Source organism: Lissotriton helveticus, chromosome 8 (assembly GCF_964261635.1).
Source record: "Lissotriton helveticus chromosome 8, aLisHel1.1, whole genome shotgun sequence".
NCBI classification, from domain to species: Eukaryota; Metazoa; Chordata; class Amphibia; order Caudata; family Salamandridae; genus Lissotriton; species Lissotriton helveticus.
The window spans coordinates 233097779-233115282 of record NC_136069.1 but is presented as its reverse complement, the minus strand read 5'-3'; the positions used below and the strand labels follow the sequence as shown (position 1 = coordinate 233115282).

Sequence of the window (17504 nt, the reverse complement as noted above, 5' to 3'; positions counted from 1 at the left end):
TTACATTTGGCCAGCACATATGAGACAGTCAATTCTGTGCAGAATAATTCCTCTTATGCCTATGTGGATGATATTCTACGCTGTAATACCCTTTGGAAGGTGAAAGCAATAAAGGACAGAACCAGAGGTGAATGGGTGTGGTGGCAAGCATCTGTTGCAAGACATGCTATGGAGTACTGGAGGAATTGACAATTTCCAGGATCCATATTTTCATTTTATTCATATTTTCAGAGATTGAGAACTGGTTTCTCATTGGCTTTTAAATTCCTACTAGGGGTCACATCCCACTGCAGTATTCACAGTGCCACACTACCTACCCCTCCCCTGTATGGGACACCCCAAATCATCTACACCTTAAAGCGGTCAAGGAAGTGTGTGTTGTCCCAGCCATTCTGATTGATTTCCCAATGGAAACCGTAGGGCTGACGTCAATAAAGAGTACATAGGAGATCTGTGTACCCCATGGCGTATGACAAACTGAGAGTTGAGGAGTGTTGATTGCCTCTACAGGGCTGGCGTCCCTGTGTGCAATTAACTACAGGCAGGTCTGCATTCCTCCCTCTCACTCTCACTCAGAGTTGGAAATGTTATAGTAATAACATCCGCAGATTACGATGACCCTGGAGTTGGAGTAGACGAATAGATGGACTAAAGCAGTCATTGCTTGCATGTGTTGGGGAAGCAATGTGTAGTCTGAGACAGCAACATGCTGCATTGGGGAATAGGTTGAGCGAGGACCTAGTGAGCACCAGAGAAGACTCAGGAAAAATCACAGGGACTCAGAGCCCTCCTGTTACAAAGGTGGATGGAACTTGGTTATTGAGACCTGTGATCTACCCCATTTCTAGCACTCTACAAATACATGTGTCTTGTCTAATTGCTATGAGCAGCATATCCTCCGAAAACTCTAAAAATTTTGCTTGTCAACTTCTTTTTCAATTTGCCATATCTCTGGTGTAACATTGTCTATCATCACTATCTTGCATTTTATATAAATTGGATGCATCTGACATGCAGAACCTGATATGGGGTGCGCAACCTCTGACACCCTATTGTAACTTTGCTGGGCCTCATGAGATTCCTTTTGCTCACTCTTTGACCTTCCACACCAGTTGATTCTCACTGACAGTTGATGGGTGCTCAGCTCCGAAGTTACTTCCATTTTGTCCTCAGGTCAACGCGCTGTCCTCCTCCATTGCCTTTCTGCTCAAAACCATTCGTAAGATTCTGCCATTTATCCCAGGAAGTGGCAGAAAAACAGTGGTTACTACTCTGGTCTTGGAGCGGCTGGATTATTGTAACAGTCTGTTTCTTAACGCCCAACGGGGCATATTAAACAAATTGCAGATTCTGCAGAATGCTGCAGCCTGGCTCATTCTGGGCATCCCAAAATCCGCCCCCATGTCCCAGGAGCTAGCCAAACTTCATTGGCTCCCGGTGCGAAAGCGGATCTTGTTTAAAGCACTGTGCCTGGTATTTAAGGCCTTACGAGGCCTAGGGCCATCATTCCTCCGGCAGTACTTCTATTGGTATCGCCTGATCAGACACCTTAGATCTGCTGATGCAGGGTTGATTGCAGTGCCTCGCATTAGGAGAGCACGCTGGGGAGGCAGAAGTTTTGTGCTGGGCGCAACCAAGGCCTGGAATGTCCTGCCCCTGGCTCTTAGAAAGATGACTGACCTTATGGCCTTTAGGAAGGCGCTGAAGACCTGGCTGTTTACCAATTAATTCCGACTCGACTTTGCCTAAGGAGTGATATTTAGCGCCAGGCCACCTACCGGTAACAGAGCGCTGTACAAATGTCAAAAATAAATAAATAAAATTAATAAATAAAATCCTAGACCTGGAGTCAAAAGTGACGATTGGGTCTACTGACTGAGGCTGGTGTATGACGTAGGAAACATTGTGACCAGGCTGGAGCTATTTATTGAGAACCTCATATCATCAGAAAACCTTTATTGGGATGGTGCCACTAAAGAAACTAGTACATAGAGATCTTTGGATAACATCAAAAGCAAACGCACACAAGATCAAGACCTGGGACAGCATAGGCATCAAGGACAACTGTAGAATAACTGAACCAACTTTAATTAAGCTGTATCATAATATTTCGGATGTATGTCTGTGGAACAGTACATAACAATTATGTTATGCTATGTGTGCATCTGTGCAAAGAATAGTAAATCTATTCCTAAGGGTCTTATTGGGAATGACCTTCTTTTGCGTGTGGTATTCTCCCAGAATATTTGCCTTCACAACTCTGATTTGCTGAACTCGTTTTTGTTGTAGTTAGGACTTTGCAGAGTTTACTCCTGCTAAGTGGTAAAATGTTTGTGCTCTCCCTTCAAAATATGATATGAAATGAAATGAATTGGATTTATTGAAGCGCACAAATACCCGAGGGAGATGAGGAGCTAAAGAATTGTCAGTTCAGAATGAGAAATGAAAATAGCAGACTATGTTCTATGTCTATGGGTTTATAACGTTAAGAGCCAAGTTTTTAGTGCTTTTCTGTAGGAAGTATGGGTATGGGAACATGGTAAAATTGGTATAACCTGATTGGTACATTTAATTTACCTATAATTCCCTAGGACATGTTACTACTTGTTCCCATGGCCTGTACATTAAATGCTACTAGTGGGCTGCAGCACTTATTATGAAACCCTCCAAAGTAGCTGATCTCAGGCCTTCCATTTCAGTCTGTGTGCATTTTGAAAACTGCCATTTCAACCTAGCAAAATAAACCTTTTGTCTAATGGAATCCTCCTGGGTTATATGAATATAGAATCCAGGAAGGAGCTGAGATAGAACTAACTCAAATCTTTTTATTGCAAGCAAGAAAAACACTCCCTCTCAAGCTAGAACTTCACACACTAAATTATCCTGCGCCCCTAGTATTACCCAATTACTTATTGAAGAACAAGGTCATTCAAGTTCCAGGAACAATCATTTAGTTGTTTGTTAGCCCCTCACACACTATTAGAGTAATGCTTCACCATCAGGTTTCATCTAACCCTCTAAAAACCAGGATGGGCTCAACCATATTCTATTGAACACTTTTAGATATTGTAGAACAGGAATTGAGAAGGATAACAAAGCCTAGATATACTCCTGCATCTCTTTGTTATTTTTAGCTATCACAGGCAAGGTTAAAATTCTGAATTATAGGTTTTTCGAGAGTCTCTTTACACCTATCTCGTCTACATGTTTCAGCCTCTCATAATGGCCTCTTACTGTCCTATGCTTTCTTAAGGCTAATTGGAAAACAGTCCATTTACATTTTAATGCATAGTCCTGTTCCTAATGTCTGTGAGTACATGGACAAACAAACTCAAATAATCATGCAGTCTTACTTTGCCTTCCTATGCACTATTGAGTCAAGCACCTATTAGTGTGTAGAAAGAATAATATATAAAGTAATCAGTGATTCCTGGCAATGCTACAAATCATATATTCTCGCACCATATCTTGACAAATCTATATGGTATTGCAATCCTGCAGTTAAAATCATGACATGTATAAAAATGTATTATAACCCTGACGTAAAACATAACAAATAATTCATATGCATGCTGGATGTCCCATTGAGGATGGCGGAAACATACTGTAGACCAAACAACGGGAAACAGCATTAACAATGAGGTGTAAACCAAGCGTGCCGTTTCAGAGCAAGCATTATCAGGCTTGCCTTTACCACGATTTCCGCTGTAAAGACGGTAAAGACATGCATGTTAAAGGCAGTCAGCGGTTTAGCATTGGCGCGAGTGGGACGTGTTGGAGACTTCCTGTGGATGACTTGGTAAGTAGTTTTTAAGATTTTTAGGCTGGGCTGAGGTTGGAGTATTACAGGGCTGGTGGATGGTTTTAGGGGTCAAGGCGGAGGGTCGGGGTATTTTTCAGGGCTGGGTGTTGGTTTTAGGGCTCAGGGCGGGAGGGTCGGCTTGTTAGTTTTTAGGGCTGGGGTCTGGGTAGTGTTTAGGTCTGGGTTTTAGGGCTCAGGGTGGGAGGTAGGGGTAGTTTTTAAAGCGGGGGGCAGTTTTAGGGCTCAGGGCATGGGGCTGGGGTCAGGGTAGTTCTTTGGGCTGGGGGCTAGTATAAGGGCTCAGGGTGGGAGGGCTGGGTGTTTGAACAGCTGGGGTCGGGGAAGTTTTAAGGGCTGTGGCTAGGTTTTAGGGAACAGGGTGGGGGGCTGGGATGTAACCTTTACAGCTCATTTACCTTTACCAATCATGACTTTACAACAACATTCGTTATAAAGGCATTTGTGCTAATGTATGCGTGGTAAAGATGCTGTAGTGGTTATGAGCATGATGTTGAGCCATGCAAAGTAACCACATACATTGTTCCGTCATACAACCCCAAACAACATGTGGAAGAGATGAGACGGTGACCCATGATGTATTGCACTGAAAACTTGTGAAGGTGAGTTCACTGGCATTACAAGTGAATAAGGTCACACCCTAAGTGTTACTGGTTATTTGCCTCTCTGTTAGGAAGGCGGGACTGACATGTTCCTGAAGTCACACTCTGTATTTAAAAGTATACCATAAAACATGAGAGTCATTGTTTACCAGAATTGCATTTTCCAGTCTGTGTACCCTTATGAAACGTATTCATTACTTACTCCGTCAAGGGTGCCTTGTCACATTTTAACCTACTTATGTCCGCGGTCTTTCTGCTTGTGTGCCCAGGAGTGTGGAATTTCATTAAATATCTACTTGTCCATGGGGCAGGTTGCTTCATAAATCTACTTGTCCTGTAACAAAATCCACTTGTCCCTTTGGTGCCATGTAGTGTGGCAACAAAATATGGCACCAGTCTCATTATATAAGAGCTCTGATATAGCCTCTCTGAATATGCCAGGGCTCATACCATAGTAGTGTTTGAATAGTTGCAATCCCTTATGTTGCCACGTTTCCGCAGATCTAAATACTGGGGCTGAAGGTTATGGTAAGAAATAGTTCCAGGGTTAGAATGCCCTTTAGGGTGTGTACAAACCTACTAACTTGCATGTTTTAAGGGTTTTCAACAACTCTTCTCTAATCTTTTCCATACTGAGAAATGTTGGAAATTTAGTCCTGACAATGGCAGACGTACATCTTCTTCCAGAGTTGGGAAAAAAGTGGTTGGAGGTAAAGTGAATTTGCAAACACTCAGATATTTGCATGAGAAAATCTAAACATGCATATTTGTTCATGCTAAAATGTAGCTCACATATATTTTCTAGGAGTACTATTTATTGTCCTACTTCTGTAAATTCTTGGGAATTCACAAAAGCCGTTTAGCTGCACTTAATGCAAGGACATATAACATGGATGCACTTTTGAGACTTTCTTTAATATTGGGCCCCTAATTTGGTCTGGCATGGACCCTGACCTTTTGTGTTTCTTAAAATTCTGTCTCTGTCTCTCTTTATCATCTGGCTGTGAGTGAAAGCATTCTGCTCTTTCACAAGGAGCATAGCCAAGGAACATATCGGCACACAAAGTAGTTTTGTTCAGTGCCAGTAATTACTGTGGCAGTGTGTGCTTTTTGAGACCAAAAACAAATTTTGCTTTTGCCAATGTTAGTTATAATTGTGAGGGCCCAGCAGCTCCCACACCAATACGGTTTTACAAAAACAATGCCAAAACAAGTCACACATTGACAAAACTAAAAAGTGGACAACCAATTTCAGACCTACTGACTTTGCGAATGCTTGTTTATTTTTGTTTCCCATAATCTTACTAAAAGATGCTGCAAAGAAATGGCACCTGAAATGTTACAGTAGTTTAGCAAAATGTTTTTTTCCTGCTTTCATTTTTTATGAACATTTTATTTTGAAAGCATAGAATCATCAATCTTGCTTTCAAGCTTCTGCAAATATTTGCATCAAATCAGAGAGCATTTTGGGAGCATTATACATAGCCTCATATTGCTAAACTTTGAAAACGTGTGTACACATTGTTATACTGGAACCAGTCATTAGTGCAGTCAAAGCTTACAACATTTACTTAGAGTGCTCACCCTAATAATAAAGGCTTTCAATGAATGAACCATAAATACAGGTTTGAACAGCATTAACATATTGACACAAATATTACCTTAACTGCAGACAGTGCCCTTCCCTGAACCATAATGAGGTACTGCAAACTGGCAGCCAAAGGGTTTGTGCTGCAGGGGGTTGGGCCTACTTGTCCCAAGGATAAAATACACATGAAAACTTATTGCCCTTAACCCCAAACAATATGTCCTGGGCGCCGGGCTATAGGACATCTAGATACCTGTGTGCCATAGTCTTTAGAATCACCAATTATATTAGTGATGCCCGTGCACCTCTGTAGCTTGTTGTCCTGCAACCTTGTTGGCCCAAATATATTGTCACCGCGATATGCTCAGTGTGACCAAGACTGCTGGGCGGTGTAGTCATGGTCATCCGTGCTGCAGTACTAGTTGTCCTGTTTTTTTCCTTGAATCACCTTATTAAGTGCCATGGTTATATTGTGTGCCTCAGTGCTAACACAGTGGGGGTCTTATTGTTATTGGGAAGAAGATGCCTTCAGTTTCCTAAAAGAATGTGACTCCAATCCCTGTTTGTTTTGTCTCTTGTTCTTGGCATTTTTTTCATTCTTTACCTTATGGTTACCTCATCTCACGATGTGATCATAGTCATGTGTATGTACGCTGTTGGTAAACCACTGTCTAGCCTCTATTATTATCATCCCATGGAATTTAACTGATTTCAAGGAATTTTTGTCAATGAGTTCCTCAATATGAGTTTTTAATTAATAAACTCTCCCTCCTTTTTCATTGAGGGGTACCCAACCCCATCCTGAGCATCAAAGGGTGACCTGAGGGTTGTACCCAGCCCCTTTAAGACTTCAGAAGATGCCTACCCTGTCACTGACAAATGCAGCCCACATCCTCTGCTTTACTAGACATATTTGAGTCAAACTCAGGGGAAAAGGAAGAACAAACCACAACCAGTTTTAAGGTTAGACAAAGGGGTGCCCCCCCTCCGCAGGCTGACACTAGGTACAAAAGAGGAACCCTAAGAACCTGGATTCAGAACACTCCTGGATCAGTGGCGACTCAGAAGAAGGACTGTCCGGAAGCCTGAAAGAAGACTGGACATGCTTGCCTTGAACCCTGGACCCCAGAAGTGACTCGAAGTGTCAATTTATTGACCTCCTGTGTGTGTGCTATAGGTACACAACAAGCTTCCAGAGGCAATCTTCTGCAACATTTCTGCTTTTCTACTGACTAGTTCCAACTTGAACTGCCCTGGACACTACTAGTGGCCTCTGCTGGAGTGAGTCCTAACCCCCATGAGGTGCCCCCAAGGTCCTGGAGCCCTGGCTGGTGCTAGACTGTTCTTCCTACCCAAAAACAACAAAACTGGACATTTAGAAACTTTTTCTGAACTTTTCCCCCGCAAAAAACAGAGGCTCATACTGAAATGCTGCTAAAACCACAGCCCTCGTCGACAAGTCGGCAGTCAGATTCATCTAGCTTGACAACCTGTGCAGAGTTCCTCACTTTGACAACAATTACCCCAGTCTCCTCACAAACCCTGAGTTCCCTGAGAAATGATTGGCCACTGGGTGAATCAGTAGCTCCTCTAATAATGCCTCATCTCCCCTATAGATTGATGTGAAGATTTTGGTTACTTTCAGCAGCTAGAGATTCCAGGTGAAATGTATGAGGTCTGCAGGTTTACTGCGGCCCTTGTAATTCACAATGGGTCCAGTAACTTTGTTATTTGTTAGCTAGTGATGAAAGCTGCTGTTTTAAAAAAAAATGAAAATTAAATTAATATGTGTGTACCACTGGAAAAATGAAAACGAAGAGCGACATTTTGAGTTTACCAAACAAGCGGTCAAACGGATGAAGTTGCGGAGATCCTGAATCCAGCAGCCTCATGGCAGCCTGCCTGCCATTTTATGAGTTCCCAAATGCCTTGAAGGGGCATTTTGTCCAAATTCTTATCCCCGAGTTGATGGCAGCATTTTCGCCAAAACTGTAACAATGGATGGGCTGCCACATCATGGTGACCCGCTTTGCAATATTTTAGTTTTTTTGAAACAAACTTGAGACATCCCTGAGAGGCAGCAAGTTTTTTACATGCGTGTCACAGACATTGTTGTAATTGTACTCTCAGGATCCACCATATTTTGCATAGTAACGCTGGGCACAAAAAAATCGATGTGAGCAAGCCTTCTGATGCAAAGAGGCCACCAGCCCTTAGCAGATGGGTCACTAGCTAAACAGCCGCGGCCGGTAGTAGGTGTAACTGCAGGGAGGTGACTTGGGGAGGGGGAGGGGCAGGGTGGGGGGTAGTAATGTATGGATTACGGACTTTAACAGGTAAGTAAACATATAAATAAATAAAACGAATTTCGTTGTGTGCACTGCATCACCAAATGTGATGCAGTGCGCGCAACGAAATTCGTTTTATTTATTTATATGTTTACTTACCTGTAAACCTCCGTATACCATACATTACAACCCCCACCATGCCCCTCCCCCTCCCGACGTCACCGCCCTGCAGTTACACCTACTACCGGCCGTGGCTGTAGCTAAAGTTTTCTAACAGTAGAGCCAACTGAGGCTCTGTCAACAGAAACCAGGCAGTTGGACGTGCGCAGCACTACGGAGGTAGTGCTTGCAACGGCCGACGGCAGCACTAAAGGGGTTAAGTGACGTGACTGCCACATGCACCCATTTTCCCACAGGATTCTAGTCTTCCATATGAATTCCCAACATTACCCCTTCCATGTAAATAACACATGAAATTCTATGGAACTGCATGGTCGAAAGCAATAGATTGAGAACATAGTATGTTTTTCTCTTCCAACATCTGGCAAAAACGTACCTGCTAAATGTTCTTGTTTTATTTTTCTAGGACAAAATTACTCCACAAGATCAGTTAAATAGACATTTGACAAGACCACCACCCGATTACAAGGACCAAAGAAGAAACATAGCTAACATGCAGCAAACAAGTCAATATTCTGGTAAGTGTAGTTTCCAGATTAAAGAGTTACATACACTTTGTCTCATGGATGTTTTATTGTCAACCTAAATCATACATGAAGTTCATAGGTTTGTGTTGAATATTAGCTCCTCAGTGAGAAGATAAACAAATTGTTTTGGCTTGACAAGCGATTGTCTCACCAAAAGTCCTGGATTTATTAACAGGAGATCGAATAAGAAGCAAAAGTAGCATTTTGGGTGGAGTAGATCAAGGTGGATTTATTTATAGGTGATGTATACAGTTGTGCACTTAGTAAATGAACAATTTTGTAATTTATTTATGTATTTATTTATTTAGCGTTATTTTGTAAAGCATCAATTGACATTTTAGTATAATTTGAGAGTGCTCTAACAAATTCAAACAAATAATGAAAGATGAGGATGACCAGGCCTTCAGAGTCCAGTCATTTGAGATAGGAACATTCTGACAGTCTTCAATTGCAGAACCGGGGAATTTCAGGCAAAGTAGTACTTGAAAAGTTAAATTTCAGACTTTTTCATACCCTGAGGAAATTTGGTTTAGCTCTAAGTTTGGGGCCTTGAGTAGCCACCATTTTGAACCCAACACTGCCAAGGAAAGTCCTCGGTGTTTCTTTTTTTTTTTTTAAATAAAATTATTTATTAAGAAGAAAAACAGAGCATATCAAGCAATAAATGGACAAAAGGATACAAAAGACATAAAATACAATTTAGCCACATATATGTCGAAGCTGGAGGATCTTGAAAGAGCAGCCCTCGCCCCAGCTATCACCATGACAACAAAAGATATCAAACAATATATGAATACACAGAGACAAAAAATGGAATACATTTCAGCCACATGTATGCCTAATTCGAAAGATCTCTAGGGGGCAGATCTCGCCCTATCCATTGCCATGTCTGCAGTAGGAGAACTGCAGATCTCGCCTCTGTACACATTCCGCGGCCCCCACTTCTTGTCCCACTTTTTAGGGCACCCTCTAAGTTTATACACGGTTTTCTCGGCCAACATAGCCCTGTCCATCTCTGCCACCCATCGTATCACAAGCGGGCGGTCAGGAGAGCCCCAGTGCATTGCTATGGAACGTTTAATAAGGAGGCACCCTAGGGCCAACCACTGGTGTTCTATGTCCGTCAAGTCAGTCGCCTCCCAAACATTGAGGATCCCTCCCCGGGGAGTGAGTGGAATTGCTTTCCCCAATGCCTCCGTCATTTTCTTAACAGCCCTTTGCCATAGGCTTTGAATCACCGGGCAGTCCCATAAGGTGTGATAAAAGGTACCCATCATGCCGCAGCCGCGCAAACAGTGGGTATCGGGGCGTCTGCCCAATTTAGCGAGTAGCGGGCCGGACATGTAAGTTCTGTGGAGTATTTTAAGCTGTATCAAGCGGAAGCGGTGGCAGATGGCAGATTCCCGTGGGGACATCAGCGCCACTAACCAGTCAGTATCCTCTAAGTCGCCCACGTCGCCCTCCCACTTGCGGCGCAGAGCTGGAAAGGAATCAGGTAAGTTGTTCCAGAGCTTACGATAGGTACAGGAAATTGCCTTAGTCAACAGGGTTCAGAGAGCAATCTGTCCACTAAGGGTGAGGCCTCTGGGAGGGAGGAGAGGTCAGGTATATTTGTCTGGATAGCGTGCTTGACCTGGAGGTATCGAAAGACCTCCCTGTGTGAGAATGCGTGTTTCTGTTGCAATTCTGGGAAGGATAGAAGTTTCCCTCTGTGTATCAAATCCCCAACGGTGGATATGCCAATAGTATCCCATCTGTCAAATCCCGGCTGGAAACAGAGTAAGCCAAGACTCTGCGAAGACCAAAGGGGCGTCGCCTTAGTGAACTTGTTGGACCAACCAAGGCTCTTAGTGGCGCGATGCCATATGGCCACCGTCTGTTGCATGGGACCTACATAGCGATTACGCTGTGGTCTTGTGTATAGAGCCCCCAGGTAACCCTCACGCCCCGTCTGATAGCATTCGAGATGGAATGCCGGGTCCGTGGGTGTACCGTGGATCCACTGATTAGTGGCCACCAGTTGGGACGCCCAGTAATACAGGCGCATATCAGGTAGAGCAATGCCGCCATCGTACCAGCCCTTAGTGAGTTTACGGAGAGCGATGCGAGGTGCCCTGCCGTCCCACAGCAATAAACAAATTTCTCCCTCAAGAGTGGTGAAAAAGGAATCTGCAATCGGAAATGAGCAGTTCTGGAGGACATATAAGAAGCGGGGAAGCGCCAGCATTTTAAATAAGGCAGCTCGGCCAGGGAGGGACAGAGGCAAAGATCTCCAGTGGGAGATGTCGTCATGTAATCTCTGCAGGGGGCCCTTAAGATTGCGATCGTAAAAAAGTTGGGGATCCGGGGTGACAAAAATGCCGAGGTATTTAAAACCCTCAACAGCCAGAGGAACGGAATACCCTCTGGGTAACGTATGCGGTGGGCCATGCAACATATATAGGACAGACTTGGACCAATTTATGTAGCCAGAATATTTTCCAAAATTGGCCAGGACGTGAAAGAGATTATAAACAGAGGCGGCGGGGTTGGACATATACACCAATATGTCGTCCGCGTACAGTGAGATTTCGTCGACAACACCTTCGGCCCATCTAAGGCCCCCGATAGAATGGTCCGCGCGGATCCAATACGCCAGTGGTTCTAAAGTTAGGGCGAATAGCAACGGTGACAGGGGGCAACCTTGACGGGTCCCTCGGTGCAGTGGGAATTGTCGGGAGGTGTGATTATTGACTCTAACCTGACCCCAGAGGTCGGTGTAGAGGACCCTGACCCACTGTATGAAATTGGGCCCAAAGCCGAATTTTGTCAAGACTGCAAAGAGGTATGTCCACTCGATCGAATCAAACGCCATCGTGGCGTCAAGAGAGAGGATAGCGGCGTCCTCTTGCAAATACGGCTGTCTACCAAGTACATTATGGACTCGGAGGTTCAGTGCTGTGTTTCGATGTGGGAGAAATCCCGATTGGTCAGCGACGGAAGGACCGTGAGGAGTCTGGTAGCCAGGAGATTAGCCAGTACCTTGGCCTCAGAACTGATTAAGGAGATCGGTCTATAAGAACCAACATCCGTAGGGGGTTTATTCGGTTTAGGAATGACTACGATGGACGTCAGCCTCAGATCAGGTGGCAGAATGCCTCTTTCCTTGCTTTCCTCAAACATGTTTTTCAGATGTGGAGTGACCCCTAAAGCTACGGATTTCAGGAATTCAGTCGGAACCCTGTTTGGACCCATGGCCTTGCCAGATTTAATAGCAAAGATGGCATTACTGACCTCCTCGAAGGTAAGGTCCGCTTCCAGCGCCTCCCTTTCCTCATCCGAAATGGAGGGTAAGCGCATTTCATCAAGAAGGGACTGGGATTCCTCAGAATTATAGTGTGCCCTAGCCGTATAGACGTGTTCAAGGTGATCAGCGAAGGCCGCTGCCACTTCCCGGGGGGCTGTTATTCGCGCTCCATCGGAACGGACAAGCAGTGGAACCCATCTAGTCCCCTGTTCACGACGTTCCAACCATGCCAGCATTTTACCCGCACGGTCTCCTAACTCGTAGATTCTATGACGAGTCTGGAGAAGCCTGGCCTGCGTCAGTTCCGAACCCAAAGCCCTGTATTCCTGTTGTTTCGACTGGAGCCGACGGGCCGTATCTTCGGACGGATTAGCATAATGGGCGGATTCAAGACAAAGCAGATCGGTTTCGGTTTGGATCACTTGCTCATTGTGTTTGCGGACATACCCGACCTTGAGAGCCAGTGCCCTGCCCTTAAGAACAGCTTTGTAAGCTTCCCACAATGTTATTGCCGAAGTCACGGAGCCGACATTTTCGGCAAAATAAAAATCAGTATGTTCAATCAAGTCCTCCTTAATATCAGGGATCTTTATAATCCAGGGGGTAATGATTATCGGCCCTTGGGTGAACTGCTGATGATAAGTGAGCTCGACACTGAGGGGGGAGTGATCGGAGATGCCTCGGGGAAGACCCCGCACATTGCGGAGATGACCAACGTTGGCCAGGGGACAAAAGATATAATCAATGCGAGACATGCTGTTGTGGGCATTAGAATAGTGGGTGAAGTAGGGAGTGTCAGGGTGTTGTGTACGCCAAAGGTCCTTTAATCCCATAGCTTGTGTAAAATCTGCGAGATCAGACCCTGATCTATGTGAACGTCTCTGGGGGTGTCTGTCGACCGTGTTGTCCATTGTCATGTTAAAGTCACCCCCAATGATCAGAGTGCCCTGGGGGATATCCAACATTATCTTGCCAAGAGCTCGTAAAGCCTCCCCCCCTAGTGCTGGTGGAATGTAGGCTGAGATTACATTCAGTGGTCTGCCTTCCCAAGTGGCCTCCAGGACTGCAAACCTTCCCTGCGGGTCTGCCCATGTACGTGTAGGTGTAAGTGCGAGAGTGGTTATTATAAGAATACCAGTTCCCCAGGACCCTGACGTAAACCCGGCATGTATCAGCAATTTATATCCCCAACGCTGGAGTGCTCTGCAGCAGTTACCTACTAAGTGTGTCTCTTGTAAGAGGACAAGGTCGGGAGCATGGCGTTTAATGAACTGTAAAACAACCCCTCTTTTGATTTTGTTGCCCAACCCATTGACATTCCACGTCATAAGCGTAAGTTTCCTATCAAGGAGGTTTGTCGTCATGGCGGGTAAAATAAGAACGGAATGGAGGAAAGGATCTATTGATTGCCCCCATCTCAAGAGGCACACCAGCAAACCGAGAAACAATAGGGGACCCCCCATGAAGGATCGAAACAATACAATGCAAAGACTCAAATCTCGTGGCTCACATCGTCCCAAATTGCGACACGCTCTGTCTTAAAAAACCAACAAAACCAGAACAAAATTTCCCAATACCCCCCTCCCGATCCCGGAAGTTGAAAACTGGAGCGATTATGGGGCGGGGGAGATCACCCGGTTTCGGCCTGCCACTCGGGACCCTGTGTGCCCGCTCAATGGAGAAATAGATAGTTGCTTGGGCTGGAGGTGTTTTGGGATCAGATTCTCGACGAAGAGGTCAGTGGTCGGCCCCTCCATTCGTTCCGGAACCCCCAGGATGCGGAGGTAATTGCGCCTTGCGCGTCCTTCATAATCATCTAGGAGATCTCCCATTTGCTGTTGTTGTTTTTGGAGTTGGGTTACCTGTTGTTGGAGGGTGGAGGTGTCATCTATGTGCGCTGTCGTCTTGATCTCTATGTTTCTAACTTTGGCGGAGATCTGCCCGCAACTAGGTAACCTCTATGTTCACAGAGTCTATGCGGGTCTCCAGAGAGGAGCGGACACCAGCTATCGCCTCCATCACGGACACCAGCTATCGCCTCCATCACGTCTTCCAGGGTGGGCGGTTTTCCTGCATGTGGGGGAGTTGCATTTTTAGGTGCCGCATCGGGGTTTGCTTCCTTGTTCTCCCCTTTGGATCCCCACGAGAGTTTATTGATCTGCCTTTGAGTGGACGGCCTGTTGCCTTTATTAGAAGCCATCCTGAGAACCGACAAGCACGCCCCAGTCCAGCGGCGCAGGCCAAAATGTGAACAGAGACACGACAGGAGAAAGACACCACCATACCGGTCCGGGCATTTTCGGCAAAATAAAAATCAGTATGTTCAATCAAGTCCTCCTTAATATCAGGGATCTTTATAATCCAGGGGGTAATGATTATCGGCCCTTGGGTGAACTGCTGATGATAAGTGAGCTCGACACTGAGGGGGGGAGTGATCGGAGATGCCTCGGGGAAGACCCCGCACATTGCGGAGATGACCAACGTTGGCCAGGGGACAAAAGATATAATCAATGCGAGACATGCTGTTGTGGGCATTAGAATAGTGGGTGAAGTAGGGAGTGTCAGGGTGTTGTGTACGCCAAAGGTCCTTTAATCCCATAGCTTGTGTAAAATCTGCGAGATCAGACCCTGATCTATGTGAACGTCTCTGGGGGTGTCTGTCGACCGTGTTGTCCATTGTCATGTTAAAGTCACCCCCAATGATCAGAGTGCCCTGGGGGATATCCAACATTATCTTGCCAAGAGCTCGTAAAGCCTCCCCCCCTAGTGCTGGTGGAATGTAGGCTGAGATTACATTCAGTGGTCTGCCTTCCCAAGTGGCCTCCAGGACTGCAAACCTTCCCTGCGGGTCTGCCCATGTACGTGTAGGTGTAAGTGCGAGAGTGGTTATTATAAGAATACCAGTGCCCCAGGACCCTGACGTAAACCCGGCATGTATCAGCAATTTATATCCCCAACGCTGGAGTGCTCTGCAGCAGTTACCTACTAAGTGTGTCTCTTGTAAGAGGACAAGGTCGGGGGCATGGCGTTTAATGAACTGTAAAACAACCCCTCTTTTGATTTTGTTGCCCAACCCATTGACATTCCACGTCATAAGCGTAAGTTTCCTATCAAGGAGGTTTGTCGTCATGGCGGGTAAAATAAGAACGGAATGGAGGAAAGGATCTATTGATTGCCCCCATCTCAAGAGGCACACCGGCAAACCGAGAAACAATAGGGGACCCCCCATGAAGGATCGAAACAATACATTGCAAAGACTCAAATCTCGTGGCTCACATCGTCCCAAATTACGACACGCTCTGTCTTAAAAAACCAACAAAACCAGAACAAAATTTCCCAATACCCCCCTCCCGATCCCGGAAGTTGAAAACTCGAGCGATTATGGGGCGGGGGAGATCACCCGGTTTCGGCCTGCCACTCGGGACCCTGTGTGCCCGCTCAATGGAGAAATAGATAGTTGCTTGGGCTGGAGGTGTTTTAGGATCAGATTCTCGACGAAGAGGTCAGTGGTCGGCCCCTCCATTCGTTCCGGAACCCCCAGGATGCGGAGGTAATTGCGCCTTGCGCGTCCTTCATAATCATCTAGGAGATCTCCCATTTGCTGTTGTTGTTTTTGGAGTTGGGTTACCTGTTGTTGGAGGGTGGAGGTGTCATCTATGTGCGCTGTGGTCTTGATCTCTATGTTTCTAACTTTGGAGTCCATTTTGCGGAGATCTGCCCGCAACAAGGTAACCTCTATGTTCACAGAGTCTATGCGGGTCTCCAGAGAGGAGCGGACACCAGCTATCGCCTCCATCACGGACACCAGCTATCGCCTCCATCACGTCTTCCAGGGTGGGCGGTTTTCCTGCATGTGGGGGAGTTGCATTTTTAGGTGCCGCATCGGGGTTTGCTTCCTTGTTCTCCCCTTTGGATCCCCACGAGAATTTATTGATCTGCCTTTGAGTGGACGGCCTGTTGCCTTTATTAGAAGCCATCCTGAGAACCGACAAGCATGCCCAGTCCAGCGGCGCAGGCCAAAATGTGAACAGAGACACGACAGGAGAAAGACACCACCACACCGGTCCGGGCAGTCAGTCACAACGCTCACCGGACCGCTGCCACCAGAGCGTCCATAGCCCGGGGGCAACCAGGAGTGATGAGATCAAGGCAAACAATGGAAACTGGGGGAGTGAGAGCTCGCCACTTACTGTGATGTAGTTCATATGTTGTGCCCATGAGCGCCTCGCGTCGGAAGAAGCCAAGCAGGCTAGCCAGGGGGGGGGGGGGGGCCTCGGGAGCAGGCCACAATGTAGGAATCCACTGATCTGGGGTAGAGCTCACGGGGTCAAAACACCTTGTTGCGGGGTGCCGGGACGGCCATCCGGCGCTCCCAGGGGCCAGGAAGGAAGGCAGCACTACGCGGACACCCAGCCTCAGCATCCGAACATCACCTTTGAGGCAGGAAGGGCAAGTCTGCATCCAGGGCCGTATCGTCTGGGGGCCCAGGTAAGCCGCCTGCAACAGGGTGGAGGTCCGATGGCAGAAGAGGGGGGGCCTCAATTTCGGGAGTCGCAGGAGCGCCGCCGCAGCCAGGGTGGGCGCAGTCGTCCCCCGGTACTTGTAGGGAGCTCGGAGCAGGCAGAAGCCCCTTCCAGAGGCGAAATATTGAAGGCCAATTGGGGAGAGTGCAGGCCGCGCCGAAGAGCAGGCGCCGCAATGGTCACCTCGATGTAGGGGTCCTCAGGCTGTTGCGGCGGCCGGCGTGTAGGCCCCAAAGCGTCCGGATGGCAGAGAAAGCTTCACCCCTCCTGCCGCGGGGCCCTCCAGCAGTGCAGACGCCTCCGATCAGCAGGGCAAGCGGTGTGGACACTCCTGTTGGACCCGGTGAGTGAGGGGGTGTTCAGGTAGGTTGACAGACCCAGCAAACCGCAGTCCAATTCTAGGCCCCGGGCCGGGACCTCACAGTCGCCGCCATCCTGTAGGTTCGCCGGGGATCGCGTTACAGCGGGCAGATTCTCTCCTTTCGCCTCCTTGAAACCTCCGGCGCCGCTAACAATCAACGTACCACGGGTAGGTGGTGGGGACCTCTCGATTTCAGGGGGGTCCCGCACTGGGGAACGGATCAATTTAACAGAGTTTTAGGCGAGGGCCGGGCAGTCGCTTTAGCAGGCGACCTTTCCCTTCGGCTGCTGGCCACGCCCCCTCCTCGTGTTTCTGATAGTTGAAGAGCT

General features: G+C 46.8%; 1 protein-coding gene across 1 annotated transcript in view; it reads left to right on the top strand.

Annotated features, from left to right (window-relative positions):
• Nucleotides 1-17504, top strand: part of MAML2 (mastermind like transcriptional coactivator 2) — a 530183-nt gene that overhangs the window by 499486 nt on the left and 13193 nt on the right. The window contains exon 4 of the mRNA XM_078656990.1: nucleotides 8885-8996. Coding sequence (XP_078513116.1) covers nucleotides 8885-8996 — 112 coding nt within the window. The remainder of the gene's footprint in view (nucleotides 1-8884; nucleotides 8997-17504) is intronic.